The 16,407-nt window shown below is 35.3% G+C and overlaps 1 protein-coding gene and 2 pseudogenes across 1 annotated transcript; all 3 read left to right on the forward strand.

Annotated features, from left to right (window-relative positions):
• Window positions 1-1,654: 1,654 nt before the first annotated feature.
• Window positions 1,655-4,414, forward strand: LOC139786208 (NADH-ubiquinone oxidoreductase 49 kDa subunit-like; annotated as a pseudogene).
• A 125-nt stretch (window positions 4,415-4,539) lies between these two features.
• Window positions 4,540-6,278, forward strand: LOC139786210 (uncharacterized; annotated as a pseudogene).
• A 2,973-nt stretch (window positions 6,279-9,251) lies between these two features.
• Window positions 9,252-14,732, forward strand: LOC139786211 (major facilitator superfamily domain-containing protein 6-like). Its single transcript, XM_071725373.1, has 10 exons — window positions 9,252-9,309; window positions 12,022-12,323; window positions 12,665-13,001; window positions 13,172-13,362; window positions 13,466-13,595; window positions 13,627-13,633; window positions 13,730-13,842; window positions 13,944-14,189; window positions 14,338-14,484; window positions 14,572-14,732. The coding sequence occupies exons 1-10, from the start codon at window positions 9,252-9,254 to the stop codon at window positions 14,637-14,639; spliced, it is 1,599 nt and encodes a 532-aa protein (XP_071581474.1). The 3' UTR covers window positions 14,640-14,732.
• Window positions 14,733-16,407: the final 1,675 nt, after the last annotated feature.

Genomic DNA, 16,407 nt, shown 5'->3' on the forward strand with positions numbered 1-16,407 from the left:
CAGCACCCCTCCCTTCGAAGGAAGTGGAGGGAAGTTCTTCGAAGAAAGAAGCTGGTGGTCGTCGATCATCGAAGAGCGGACAATTTTTTTCCCTCTTCTGTACCAGAGCCCTTGCCTCCATGAAGGGCAAGTTGTCAACAGCCATCACCTTTGAGATCTCGAGATTCTTCAAATATTTGGGACATTTCCTGTCACTGGTAGCATGCTCCTCCTCGCAGTTTATACACTTCTTTGGCTTAGTGCAGGGAGCCTCTTTAGAACTTGTGTGATCCTCGCTTCCGCATTGAAGACATCTAGAATTTTTTTCACAATATTTTGACAAATGTCCAAAAAGGCCGCAGTTGAAGCACAACCGCACCGACCTTTGAAATGGTGACGTGTGAACTATTGTCTTGAAAATTTTAATATGATCCGGAAGATCCTCTCCCATTTTCTGAATGCAGACCGCTTGCGAGTCCGACCAAATACCAGTAGTACGGTCCCTTCTTTTTAGTCTAAAGAGATCCAAATCAGAATGTCTTGATTCTCATCTTCAATTGTATTTTTTAAATCAGTCAAAGAGAAATCAAGGGGAATACTTCTTATCACAAATTGTCGAGATAACTTGTATTTTGGAATGTAAGTTAGAAATCCAGCTTCTTTAATATACTTATTCTTAAGAGCTGCATTAGCCGCAGCTTTTGACGGGAATGTAACCTTCCATGTATTAAACGAGAAAGGCGCAACACTCTCATATTTCACGTTTGCTGACATAAGCTTCTTTGCCATTGTAAGAATAGAGGTGCGTCTTCTGGGCTGGTCCTTTGCCGCAGGAATACGAAATAGAACAATGAAAGGAGATTTTGTATAAGCACCATATATAGCTGGAATCTCACTTGTATCAGGCTTATTGCCCTGATTGTTATTTGGCAGGTTAGAAACACCCTTATTATTTGTCTTCATTTTTGGTTGTGTCGGTGTAACCTGAGACTGTTTTCCTGCTTCCTTCGGGGAAGAGCCAGATGTAGTAGAGTTGACCTGCCTCTTCTTATTGCCTTTAACATTCGTGATAGATTCGGTAGCCTCCTCATCTTCGGTGGAAGAGGGGAGGGGACGCTTTCTCGTTTCCGCATCAATATCCATGATATCCCTTATTGCAGCCCGATTATTATTCTCCGACTGCGACAAAAATGCCTGGAAATCGTCCCTTACATCTTCATAAGTAGGCGAAACGGGGGACGGGGGATCGTCCCCTGCCGACATGTCGGCTTAGAGTGAGGTTAGCCGCCCCACTCGCGGCGGAAAGATTTCTCACACGCAATAAACAGGAAGAGCCCCGGAAATAATGACTCCCGGAAAACAGCGGATGCGCCTGTACAAACAGGGCGCACAGAATAAGCCCAATAATCCGCGATTTGAACACACGCAACAATTTTAATGCGAGCGAAGACTCGACACCGTGCGCACACCACGGTGGCGAAACCGGAAGTCCCCCAAAGCATTTGTAGCGTCAAGTGGACCGCAGCTTAAGCCTTGAGTACACGATACTAGAAATCGGTCCGAGTTTCGGTTTAAGCCAATGAAACTGCTGCTTTTCTGTAAGAGCTGCAAGTTGATTGGCTTAAACCGAAACTCGGACCGATTTCTAGTATCGTGTACACAAGGCTTTATGTTAGGTCAGGATCGACCGAGCTGTCGCAAGTGTCGCACAGTCGCATTAACGATGTGAGCATCATGGCGGCTAGAGTGTTGGGCTCGGTCCTGCGTAAAAACGCAGGATTTTTCGGCGCCGGCAGGCTGCTGGCGCCGAACAACGCGCCGGCGATCACCAACGTGTGAGTCAAATTAATCGCATTAAACGTAGCTCGTAAATTATTCGCTTACACACGTTACGTAACGACATAACCTGTCTGTTTCGCCGTACGGCGTGACGGGCCACGACTGACAACACCTGTGTTTTGCAGCCAGAATCGCAAGGGCCACCAATGGAACCCGGACAAGGAGTTCCTCGAGCAGTTGGAGAGGCCGGTGGCGTACGCCACGGAGAAGCTCGACTGGACCCCGCCGCATCACGAATCCGCCCTGGCGATGGGCCCCATGGCGGAGCAGACCATACAGAATATAAAGCTTAACTTTGGACCGCAGCATCCGGCCGCCCACGGCGTGCTCCGGCTGATCCTGGAGCTGGACGGCGAGATCGTGCTCAACGCCGATCCGCACATCGGCCTCCTGCACCGCGGCACGGAGAAACTGATCGAATACAAGACCTACATGCAGGCGCTGCCCTACTTCGATCGTATGGACTACGTCTCCATGATGTGCAACGAACAATGCTTCTCCTTGGCGATCGAGAAGCTGCTGAACATAGACGTGCCTCTGCGCGCAAAGTACATTTGAGGTAAAAATGATACGCATCCCTTTCAATAACGCGAAATATATTAGAATATAAATACCTTCTTTGGTATACATTCATCAACTTGTGATTCAACGTTCTCCAAGTCTGATAGAAACTATTTTCTCGCTTGCAGTTCTTTTCGGGGAGATCACGAGGATTCTGAACCATATTATGGGCATATTGGAACGCACGCGTTGGATATTGGCGCTCTTACACCCTTCTTCTGGCTGTTTGAGGAGCGAGAGAAGCTGATGGAGTTCTACGAGCGCGTGAGCGGCGCCCGTATGCACGCAGCTTACATAAGGCCCGGCGGTGTGTCTTTGGACCTACCGTTGGGTTTGATGGACGACATATACGACTGGGCCTCCAAATACTCAGGACGACTGGACGAAGTGGAGGATCTGCTGACGGACAACAGAATCTGGCGGCAGCGCACGATCAATATCGGTTCCGTGTCCGTGGAGGACGCGCTGAATTGGGGCTTCAGTGGCGTGATGTTACGAGGCTCTGGAATAAAATGGGATTTGAGGAAAGTTGCGCCCTACGACGCTTACCACCTGGTGGATTTTGACATCCCAGTTGGCACAAACGGCGATTGTTATGACAGGTAAAAGGATTTAAAAGAATTAAAGGTATTAAAACATAGGAAAAAAATAGATTACTAAGAAATCAAAAGAAAAAAAATAATTAAATACCCGGTCGGACGTAGATAATACGGCAAAAAATCTTTTAGTTTAAAAAGAAGGTTTACATATCTTTTTAATCGCATTGTTATCTATATTCGACTTGCATTAGCCTTTAAAAAGGAATTTCTTTCCTTCAATTATTCTTTGCTAAGAATAATATTTAATTCTTATTGTTCTGCGACTATACTTTATCGTTTCACATCAGTAATAATACACGAAAGAGTCATCTAAAATTTAGATTCTAAATGAATGAAAAATGCCATCGCGCGATGTATATAACTTTTAAATATTTATAACTTATTTGGCGCAATGCCTCTTGTTTCAGATATCTAATCCGCGTCGAGGAGATGCGACAGTCGCTGCGTATCATCCACCAGTGCTTGAATCAGATGCCCGAAGGGGAAGTGCGATGCGACGACGCCAAGATTGTGCCGCCGCGGCGGGAGGAGATGAAGAGCAGCATGGAGGCGCTCATCCATCACTTCAAACTGTTCACCCAGGGTTTCCAAGTGCCGCCGGGAGCGACGTACACCGCCATCGAGGCGCCGAAGGGCGAGTTCGGCGTTTATCTCGTTAGCGACGGCAGCAGCAAGCCGTATCGGTGCAAGATTAAAGCGCCGGGCTTTGCTCATCTGGCGGGCCTGCAGTACATGGGGCCCAAGCACTTTCTCGCCGACGTGGTCGCCATCATTGGTACGCTGGACGTCGTATTCGGCGAGATTGATAGATAATTTCCTAACGATCGATAATTTATATAGCGTAGAAATGAATTTAAAAAATAAATGATATAAATATGTTTATGTATGTTACATACATAGGGATTTACGAAGCCGATTGCATATTACGTGTGCACGTGCAATAAGTGGAAATGTGACGAATATAATTTCATGCCGAATGAGATGCACTCTCGAATGCCGAATATACGAAACTTTGCTGTTACATCTAAACCGTCCGCTACCTAAAGCCAGAAGATTGTGTACGATTCACGCGCGATAAGAACACAAAACCGCATTTCTTTTATCCCGGGTTCTTTTAATTAAAAAACGCTGTAACAACTTGCGGTACGACGCTATATTACATCTACGAAGAATTTTTCTAAGATAACGATGCTTTTATATTCAGTGTGAATGAAGCCAAGAGATAGTCTAATCTAAATAATATTCGAGAAGTATATTATCGACTCACAAATGGATACATACATATATATAGATAGGTATTGTTTTATTATACACGCGGTTGCATATTATAGTGGAGCTTTCGAAGCGTACTGTAGCTCTCAGGTGCAAATATATTGTTATTTAATGACATGCATATATGTATAAGCTTTGATTTATAATAAATATTTCCACTTACATATCCTGTTATCTTTAATGCTGAAACAAAATCACGGAAGAGATCGCGACATTTATTTATATAGTATTATAGTTTTAAGAATCAGAGCAAAAATTTTAATTAATTATAACAGGGTGTCTAGCGGTCATGGAAACCTGGAAAACCTGGAAATGTCAGGGAATTTGCGTGCTCCTGGAAAAGTCATGGAAAAGTCATGGAATTTTGTGACTTTTCTGGAATTTCGTTAAAAACTTAAAAAATGACATTTTCTGTTCTTTTTTTATCTCGCAAAAAATTATTAGGATCAGAAACTTTGAGACAGAAAGAGTCACGACATCGATGACGTGTATATATATATATTTTTTTGTGGAATTCGATGGTTGGAGAATATCGCTGTTGCTGAACGAGCTCGTGCCATTCTACCGAATGTATGTAAATACGTGGCAAAAGTTATCAAAGAAAAAAAGATTCCGAAATGCGCTAGTTTTGAAACGGTTTCGACCACGTTAGATGACAAATTACTCGTTCCTAAATTGACCTTTTTTCAATCCCTCGCGAGCGATGTACAGCCATTTATGTCCGAATTTCAATCCGATCATCCGTTGACTTCATTTCTTTACGATGAAATTTATGCACTTGTGAGATCTATCATGAGGAGATTCGTAAAGGATGATGTCCTGAAGGAAACGGATCTTTCCAAAATCGACGTTACTAAGAAGGATAATTTGGTACAACGAAATACATAAAAGTTGGATATGCGACTGAAGTTGCACTCAAACACGAAAAAGGCATTTCGGTTCTCGAAATACTACAATTTAAAAACCAAGTACGCCAATGTCTTCAAATCTTTGTAGAGAAGATTATGGTTCGCTCTCCTCTCAAATTTCCTCTAACAAAAGCCGTTTCTTGCATGGATCCAGCCATAGCGAGTCGAGGAGAAATCGCTTATAAGCGGTTGTCTTTCGCATTACGGATTTATGTGGAAAATAATTTGATATCGGAAATAACGGTTGATAAAATTGACCGCGAGTACGGACATCTCATTAGTATAATATCCCCGTCGTTCAAGAGAAGTTTAAAACTTTCAAGCGATCCGAGATTCGTTTGGATCATTTCTGGGTCGATCTTATCAAGAGTTGCAGTAAGAAAGATTACGAAAATTTGTCAGGTTTCATGAAAAGCGTCATGATTCTTTCTCACGGAAACGCTGCCGTAGAACGAGGTTTTTCCGTAAATAAGCAATGTTTCAACGAAAATCAAAAAGAAAAGTCGTTGATCGCTCAAAGAACCATCTATGATACAGTCAATGCCAAGGGAGGACTTGAAAATTTCGTCATAACGAAAGATTTGATACATGCAGCTCGTAATGCGCATATGTGGTACAAAGAGGAGCTTGCACGTGAAAATCAAGGAAAGAGAGATGCAAGAATAAATTGTTTGAGTGTCTCTCGACCCTCCGAAAAGTGCATTCTTTCCACGATTAACCATCGCAAATAAATCACGGAACTATTACGGAATCTACTACTATTATGAATCACTATTATGTTAAGCCTTCTAATCTCATTATGTAATTTACATGAGATATGATTTTCTTCACTAGTCCGCCAGTTGACATATACTATTATACTATTTGAATTGGTACTTGATATGATACGAGTCATTTTTCGATTGAAAAATATACTACTATTTTAAGTGTTAATCATAAAATGTTTAAACGAGTGTTTATATAAAAATTAGTTTAAACAAATTATAGCTAAGTGTTAAAAAACACTAATATTAAAGTTTATTTTGATAATCTGATGATGTAATGTGTTGTAAAATTCTGACAATTAACACTCCTCGCCAATAAAACAATGTTTTCTTCCGTTCTGGAGTATTATAATTTATTTTATCTGTGTTTTACTGAAAAGTCACTTTTCTATTAACTTTCAAATTATGGATTAATGCTCTCGTGAACATAGATATTTGTTAGAAAATGGTCATGGAAAATTAAGATTTTTAGCCTGGAAAACCTGGAAAAGTCAGGGAATTTTACCGCTCGACTCGACTAGACACCCTGTTAAAATTCATCAACAATGAATTAATTCCATTAGCAAATTGTAATTGGCATTAGCAAACGGCAAAGAGCTAAATTGTTTGTTAAAAAATAGTACAATTACAGAAAACAATTTCATGTTTGTTTCCTTTTTCGTATTTTTGGAATAATATAAATTAAAGAATATTGCAGATTTAATTGATTTACAATATATAATAATGTGTTACGGTTGAACAACTAGATGTCGACCTAGTCAACTAGTAACGACCTTATATGTGTTGTTAAACCTTATTAAGGCTCCTGGTCCCTGAGCCGAGAACTCCGAAGCGACGGTGGCGACGTACCGTCGCGGTAGAAATAAGAACTCTCTCCTCTCACTCTCTCCAATGGAGAATTCTGTCCTTTGTGACATGTGACAACCTATTTTGTTGTGCGTGCTATTTCTTTATTATTCGCTCTGTGCTTGTGCTCTAACGTTTAACGTATTTGTGAAAGTCGTAAAATTGGCCGAAAAGTAAGATTTGCACGCGGAAGGAACGTTTTCACCTCCTTTCGATAGTCGTTAAACGGCTGTTTTTCCCGTATGTTTAGGCTTCGTTTTATGGCTGTTTGTTTATTGTCGAGGGAAAAGGGTAGTTTTCGGCCAATTTTGGAAGTGTTCTGAAACAATCTATAGTGATGTTTTATTGAAATGTCTTTTTATTTGAAAATGGCACGCACAACAAAATTGGGTGTTTTCCTCCAATATGGAATATTTCTGTATGCTAATAGGAATCCACACCATCTGATTAAGTATATGCATATTTTCAACAAAAATTTTCACATGTGGAAGCATTGTGCCGTTCCATCTTTATTACAGGATGATGATTTAAGGACGTTCTCCGGTCCTTATACTAGAGAAAATCGATTTTCTTAGGATTTTCTTGAAACTGTGAATATACGTTAATTTAGGTGTGCTTTATGCGTGGTATAAATTTCAGTACCTCTTCCGGTATAAAAATTAAAGATACTGAGCCTCAAAGTTTCAAAAAAAAAAATTTAAATTTAATTTTTTTTAGTTTTGGCATTTTTTCCTTATAGAACTCGACGAGAGGAGCAACTTTGGTCCTCTTGGCCAACCTCGTATCTCTTACCGTTTGGCCTGGAAAACCTTTTCATTAGTAAAAGTTGAAACTTTGAGGCTCAGTATCTTTATTTTTTATACCGGAAGAGGTACTGAAATTTATACCACGCATAAAGCACACCTAAATTAACGTATATTCACAGTTTCAAGAAAATCCTAAGAAAATCGATTTTCTCTAGTATAAGGACCGGAGAACGTCCTTAAATCATCATCCTGTAATAAAGATGGAACGGCACAATGCTTCCACATGTGAAAATTTTTGTTGAAAATATGCATATACTTAATCAGATGGTGTGGATTCCTATTAGCATACAGAAATATTCTTATTTTTATAACAAATGGTCTTATCACCACACGCAGTTAATACTGTTCAATACAGACAACTATACAATTTTTTTCCCATTGCTTTCCTACGATTGGATGATAATCAAGGTACAACAAGCCGGTAAATATAGACAATTAAATTTAATATGCATATGTGTAACAAATGTATTAAGGTATGTTTATTTTTATATATATATATAGAGATAATACACGTTTAATTACATAGATATATATTTATTTTGTATAATTAAGGTTTTACATAATATTAAAAATTATCTTTATTTATGAGTTTTAATAAAATTATCTTGTAATCTTTTTTGTAATCACAAATATCTTTTAGTAGTAGATTTTTTAATCAATTAAAAGAGTAGATTATTTTTAGCAAATCATTTATTTTTATCATACTTTTTGAACTATAATTTAGTAATTTTGTAAATAATATTGTGAAAGTTAAACCGACGATGTACATACGCGAGCCACTTGATTGGCAAATTCCTAAAACTTCGATGAACGATAAACTTTAATGTACACGTTAAAGTTTACATTCATTTACTTGTATGTACATTTACGTAGATAACGGGCAATATTTCATGGAATGAATGTTGCAGAGAATAGTTTTAAGAATTTGTTTCGTGCATGATGTAACAGTTAACAGTCACACTTGTGTGCTTGTCCAGTCGTATCGATGCGATTAAAGGTGGAAGCACATAAAATTGCAGGAGCCATGAGCAGAATGCAGAAGTCACTGGAAGTCACTGCAGAAGCCATATGCGCATGCGCTATGGTATCTGCATTTTGCCCATGGCTTCTGAATTTTCAATCTACATAAACTATGCTTATGTATTTTTATGTAGATTGAAAATTCAGAAGCCATGGGCAGAATGCAGATACCATAGCGCATGCGCATATGGCTCCTGCAATTTTATGTGCTTCCACCTTAATAGTTTTAATATACATTGCATACATTGTGTAGATACATTGGTTCAAAAAGTTTTCATCAGTGAACATTAAAACATTTATAACGTGTTAACACTCCTGATTGTGCAAAATTGATTTATTTAAGTGCACTTAATTGTTACTCTGCGTGCATTTCTTTGCATTCTACAGAGACGATATTATTTATTTTAAAAAATACCAAATATTTAAAATATATTGTTATTGCATAAAATGTTTGTAGAAAATTCTACATAATATTTATGCTTATTAATATTCTTATACATTTTCGATCTTACATATGACATTATAGTTTCTAACATTAATGCTAATTTAGCAAGTTTTTAGAAAAAAAGTGCAAAGTAGAAAGTAAAGAAGTAGAAAAAAGTATAAGTAGAAGCAAAAATTGGAGCACATCAGTATTTGTTATATCAAATATAAATTATGAAAATCAAATACACACATCTTTCTTTAAAAGCACATTATTTCTTTTTTATGGCAAGTAAGTAAATCATAATATTACACGAATTATATAACATAAAACGTAATATAAATATTACATTTTATTTTATAAAAATATTTATCTAATTTTTTAATTTATTAATATTTTAATTTAACGAAAACATCATATATGTTTCTTTAAGTAATATACATAGGATGTGTGGTAGTGACTGTACCACTTCTCGTGGGCAGGTATAGAGCGGGTTAAACTGAATCGAAAAGTTTATTTTATAAGTTTCTCAATGACTAATACGAAATTAATAAAGATACTACGCGAATCAGTTTGCGTCCGTGTGATTCGACGAAAAGAAGCAGCCTTCGAACCAATTCCTTACCAATTCCCTACACTCCTCAACATAATGGTTTATGTCAGCCCTTTCTTGTTTACAAAAAATGCAAACCATTTCTCACTATCCAACCAATATCTATTTCCTGTTAGTCTCTACTATTATATAAAGAGGAAAAGTTTGTGTACTATTGTTCGGGGTAATCTTAGAAACTACTGAATCGATTCCAATAATTTTTACACTGGTGGATAGCTTATGTCCTCCTGAGTAACCATGTGCCATTGTGCTACAACCCAATTTGAAAAAAAAATTCGGGATATCTAAAATTTTAAATTCTTTAAAAGAGTCGTACTTAATGACTTTTCCTGTTTAGATTTTCCTAATCAACCAAATTTTAAAGTATTATATATAAAATAGGGGTAGAAAAAACTGAGGAATATAATAGAATTCAAAAAATTGCTAATAATAAAGGAGTTACCGATTTCTGTCTAAAAAAATCTATGTAATTGCTCTGATTTCTGCAATTTTTTTTTATAGATAGAGTATATTAAAGGTAGGTTGGTATTGAATTTGGCGAGAATCGGTGAAAGAATTTCCGATTTTTGCCTTACCGATTTCTGCATGAAAAGTGTATAAGTTATACATTATACATGTAATATTATATAGAGTATCATTAAAGGAAGGTTGGTATTGAATTTGGCGATAACCGGTAAAAAAGGGTTCTTTCTTAATAAAAGTTAAAGTTTTTTTTGCGTTAACGATTAATAAATCACAAGGACAAACTTTCAAATTTGTGGGCATAGATTTAAGAAAAGAGTGTTTCTCACACGGACAACTTTACGTTGGTTTATCTAAAATAGGAAACGTTAAAAATCAATATATTTTGATACCAAAGGGAAATAAAACAAAAAATATAGTATATTCAGAAGTCCTATAAGTCAGAACTCGGCAACAAATGCACTTTTTGGCAAATTTTCTCTCACGGATTGGTTCGGCAAAGGACCAAACAATACTCATTCCTGATGAGAGCAATAAAACTCGCAATGTTGTTTTCACAGAGGTTTTTAACGATTAAAAAACAAATCCAATGATCAACTAATAAACAAGTAAAATTAACGTCATTATAGAAGACAGATAAATAAATATATATAGAAAAATATAGATAATGGAAAACAAGCATTAAAGTAACATTGAAATGTGATTTCTGCCGGAGTGCAGTTTATAATATACAAATAAAATACATGTTTAGTTCACCTATCTGCATTACAATTAGTGAAAAATCATTAAAAATAGTTAATACAAAAAATGGAACTTAAAAAATTCTCTTCAAAAAACGTTATATAGAAAAACAGTGGATTAGGCCTACTAGGGACACCACGTTAAAAAAAAACGCGCCTAACACCTCTGAAGTGGTGTGGAAAATAGTGTATTATCTCTGAGATGTATAAAAGTTGAAACTTTATAAAATGTACGACACGAAAATATTGAGCCTGAGAAAAAAAGTATAGAACGTTTTTTGTATAGAATTTTATAAGTTACAAATTTTAACGCAGATTTATATACTATACACTGGGCGAAGTATATAAATATATATAAAAACAATAATATATCTAACTAGCTGGTTACCCGGGCTTCGCCCGGGAGTCGTTTTTCTTCAAACGACTTCATTTGTGTTTCAATATCCTTATTGTGGACGAACATAAGGAGTGTGTCGGGTGGTTGATTTAAAGACGGTAGTTTAACTTTTCCGCATGAATAACACATTCTAGGTGCTTAAGTTTTAAACTTTTTTGCTTGACAATGATCACATATTGCATCCATTTTCCCAATTATTACTCTCGGATGAAATTGATATTCGTAATTTGAATCATAACTAAATGCCTCTAATTTCAAATTGGACCGCATAAATGTTTTCATGGATTAAACATGTCGTAACCGGTCTTTTTCTACTCGAGTTTCACACTATTGAGTCATTTCCGTTTTTCCGATATTTCACTTACCGATCAGCGACATCATCCCTTGGTTTACCCGGGCGTTTTTTCGGGAATTTTGAGATTGCTCGCTCGCGATGTACACAGAACCTCGATATTTTACTTACCGATTACCGATTTTATCCCTTGGGTTTTTAAGTGAAAAATCGAGGTTCTGTGTACATCGCGAGTAAGCCCGGGAAACCAGCTAGTTAAAAATAAAACGTAAATTTACAAAATTAAGATAAGCATTGCACACGTATACTTGTAAATAACCTACATATTTTCTCTTAAGTTTTGCTTATATTGAGCGTTTGACTCCTTTCTATGTGGATTAAATTTAAGGAATATATACATTATGATTAGTTAAAAAATATTGAAAATAAATTATGTTAAAAATAAATTTATGCTATTGTACATATACACATAAGGCTAATTTAATTGTTCTTATTTTAGACATAGGTGCTATTTTCCCATTTTTACCTGTTTATGGTAAACAACTCGGTGTTTCTCCATTAGTAATGGCTACCATTACTATCACTTGTCCTATTCTATATATAATCGTCAAACCAATAGTTGGTTTTCTTCTGGATTATTTTTACACCAAGAAAAAACTGATCTTTATGATTATACTCGTCATTTCAAGTGGTTCCTACATTATGTTATATTTTTTACCGTCATTGGAAGAACCAATAGTACTAGATGATCAGTTTCAAAATGTTTCTTGTGCATCTTTACCTTCTTGTGACGTAGATTATGTAAGTTATTATTTTTTCTTACAATTGCATATTTTTTTGATGTAATGTTAAGAGAATACTGTAATTTGTAAATTCGCTCATGCATTTATTTTACAGACAATTTTTTTACAAAATCGTGATCTTGACAACATATGTATTTTAAAATTAAACTAGAATTTAATCTCCTTTTTTATAATTTTACCATGTTAACATATTATATAAAACATATTAAAAATGTATTTTTTCTAAATATTTTCGGAGTTTCTAAACTCTAAATTTTCAATAATATCTTATTATTAATAATGATTAATAAACACTTTTTTATCTGTATATTTAAAAGTTCTATTTATTATTTACTTCAGAATTCCTCAACATCATATGACGGTATGAAAAGCATTATGTGTCATTGGGAATGCAAGGATACAAATTTTTCGACGCGGCTATCTTTCCGTATAGCTGAAAAGGAAGCAATTATTTCACCAAATACTACATGCTTATTAAATATTAACGAATTACCATTATGTCAAGAAAGGTCAACAGAAAATAATAATTGCAACGTTTCCTGTAATAATTCTGTTGAGGATAATCATCTGTACACATCCATTACCTTCTGGGGATTTGTCGTCTTAATGCTTCTTGGCAATACTGGTGTTAATGTTTTCTTATGTATTACTGACGCAATTTGTGCTGAGATATTAGGTAAATAATTTCATAATTATTATATATCTTTAAAACTGTTTATCGACATGAATATAAAAATTATATTTTTGCATACATTTTTAGATATAAATAATATATCATATAAAGAAGAAATTTATGTGTTGAGTGCGCGCATGTGTGTTTCATAATATATCTGTTTATCTTCTTAGGTAAAAATACAGAAACGGAATATGGTAAGCAGCGGGTATGGGGTGGAGTCGGTTACAGTTTAGCAGCACTTTTAACTGGATATACGGTAGATACATGGTCCCAAGGAAAAACCTACACATCTTACACACCAGCGTTTCTTCTTGTGTTTGTATTTTCTTGTGTCGATTTGATCTGCTGCAGAAAATTAGATGTAATTTTATAATGCATTAAGAGAGAAAAACAAGTAAAAAAGAAGACTAAAGTTAGTAACACATAGTTTTGTTTTCATATTCTATTTTATATTTGTATTACAGCTGCCGCGTATATCAACGTCGACAAACATATTAGCAGATGTATATGCACTTTTGAAATACAAATCCTTTGTTGTAATGTTGTGTTTTGCTGCCATTGTCGGTGCCTTGGATGGATACATGCTTTATTTTTGTTATGGTACACTTGCGTTACTATATCGAAGTATTTTTGTTTATTTGTTATTTAAAATTTAAACATAAAAAATCAAAACGTAAAAATTTAGACAAATTTAATTGTCATGTTATTCAATTAATTTGTTCTACTAGGTATGAAGAAGATCTTGCTATGAAGACCGGTTACATGAGCAAAATTAAATTAATAGAAGGTTTAACACTAGCCGCGGGAATTTTCGGTTGTGGGATAATGTTCTGTTTGTTTGGTACTATTAAATACTATCTTATTATGATTTGTTACATAAATGTAGCAATTGAATAATTTAAAATATTACGCTTCTCACAATATTAAATATATATTTTTTAGGTAAAATATTACAAAAATTAGGATATGGTTACACCTTTATTCTCTCTCTTACATCTTATGCAATACGAATGGGATTAATATCTATAGCACCGACACCATGGTGGATAATTCTAGCAGAATGTTTAACGCAGGGTCCATCATATGTACTTTCTCATGCAACAATAGTAGCGTTTGCAAATTCAATATCATTGCCTGGTACTTATGCTTCTGTTCAAGGAATAATGGGAGCGATGAAAGAGGGTCTCGGTAAACTTTCAAATCTTGTTTTACATCAAAAGTCAATTTATAATAAAAAAAGATTACACGAATAATATAAATAACTATATTAATTATATTAAAAAGCATGTATATATGTATATATTAATGTGTAAAATGAGTTACACTATATTTTCAGGTATGGCTGTTGGTAATTTTGTAGGGAGCATTTTGTTGAAAAAATTTGGTGGTGCGTTGACTCTACAAATATATTCAATATTCACAGTAATTTCTGCGTTGGTGTTTCTTCTACTTTACATTACGCACTTAAAACATAAAATACCAGGCAAGAAATCTAGTGATTTAATTCGACAAAATATAATAATTTATCCAAGATATTGTTAAAAAATAACAAATTTTCTTTCTAATGTAGGAACACGAAATAATATTGAATGGAAAATGTCTTATGATGCACGAGGACGTTATGTTGTAGCAGAATAATGACTCAAGATCTGCTTTTTATGATATAAATATTATTTTTTAATTACTTAGGTAAATATTATCTAAAAATCTGTCAGTTTTATTATATTTTGTGCTGATTTGCTGATATGAAATAGAGCGATGTAAAGTAAATCTATCGTTATATACGTATGTGCTCATATTTGTTGAATTTTATTCATTAATTTTATTTAGCTTTCTTTGAGTAATTGTATCAGCTATGAGTTTGTAACGTACTATTACAAACTCATAAAGCTGATACAATTAAGGTAATGTAATTTTCCATAAAGGTTTCGTTCATATACTTATATTATTCATTATAAAAACGCCACGATCTGCAAGGACATCTGCGCAGGCAGACGTCCTGATGATCTGATAGCCAGTTACGAACCATTTGGATTTATTGCTAATCGCGGCGGGTGTCTTAAAGAAACGCGAGATTTATCAGCTTCAAAGACTCTTCGGCGTCTGTCAGATCGACCAGATGCGAGCGGAACGTTTCTACACAGAGACCATTGGTCAAGAACCGAGAGAGCCTTACGTTGCTATCGTGGGTGGTCACGCGGAAAGTCCTATGTTTTTATTTTCTAAGGCGAGACCGGATGTTCCTTTAATAGAAGAATTTAATGGAAGAAGAAATTAGAATTTTGATCTACCTTGTCCGAGATGCTGAGAGAAGAGTGATTCAAATAAGATGAAATTATTTCGCAATAAATAAAAGTGACGTTATACTTGCATATATTTTTACTATGTACATGATAAATATAAAATTTAATATCGCGCGTTTTTCTTTACTGCATAATTAGAAATAATTAAAAAGATTTCAGATTTTAATTGAAATAAAATGTTTTCAAAGTTAATTGGCGTGCAACTAGTCAGACATATCTTGTACTTATTCCTTATCCATTTAGTCAAAAGGTGCATTTACAATGATGTTATCGATGCTACTTTTTTATAAATTATGCCGTACCATACATCAAGAGCTGGAAAGATTATATATACGATTATATGGATAGACGACTTAATGTCGCAACTTTTTCAGAAAAAGTATATTTAAAATATTCGAACTGATATTTGAAAACATCTGAGAGTTTGCGTTGATATTAGATCTTACTTATATTACGTATATTTGATTTTACGATTTGTGAAATCTCTTTAAAGTTTACTATCTCACAACTTTGTAGCAGATATTTAGAATGCCGTTATAAATGTCGCAATTATCTTCAATTGCATCATGACTTGTGGTATAAATTGCAAAGCATGCGACTAACGATATAATTGTTCCGCTAATCGGAACTGGAGTAAAAGTCAAATTGCAGGTATATTGCATTGTGATAACAAGTTGCTGCACATTTGCCGGAAGGCTTCCGTATTCTACGTCGCAACAATATGCCGTTATCGTTACAATACGAACCGGATCTTGGACCAAGCCGTGCAAGTAATTTTCCAAATAACACGGGTGTCCCGCGATCTATTGGTCGTTTGTGATCCAACGCATCTGTCATGCGGTTCGGAAGGGCTGATATTATCTTATGAAACGGAAATTGTACATTCCGCCATCACCCGCGAAAGATTTCGCCAATTTCCTCGTATAACCAATGACGCAATGACGCAATTTATTTGTCACCTGGAGCTATACTCGGCAAGGTAAAATGTAGACGTGAAAGTTCATAGCGCTTATATAGCATCAAATTAAGAAAAAAAGTATATTAGTTCCTCTTAGAAGCTATTACCGATTTACATATATTATAGCGTTACATCGTAGCATTGC

This window comes from Temnothorax nylanderi, unplaced genomic scaffold (genome assembly GCF_030848795.1).
Source record: "Temnothorax nylanderi isolate EJ_2023f unplaced genomic scaffold, tnyl_v1.0 TNYL_tig0984_pilon, whole genome shotgun sequence".
NCBI lineage: Eukaryota > Metazoa > Arthropoda > Insecta > Hymenoptera > Formicidae > Temnothorax > Temnothorax nylanderi.

Excerpts from the sequence above, each read along its gene's own strand:
- LOC139786211 (XM_071725373.1), top strand. The coding sequence starts at position 9,252 with ATGAAAATCAAATACACACATCTTTCTTTAAAAGCACATTATTTCTTT. Across the intron at positions 9,310-12,021 it reads TTATTTCTTTTTTATGGCAA|ACATAGGTGCTATTTTCCCA; the intron begins GTAAGTAAATCA and ends TTCTTATTTTAG. Across the intron at positions 13,363-13,465 it reads TCTGCTGCAGAAAATTAGAT|CTGCCGCGTATATCAACGTC; the intron begins GTAATTTTATAA and ends TTTGTATTACAG.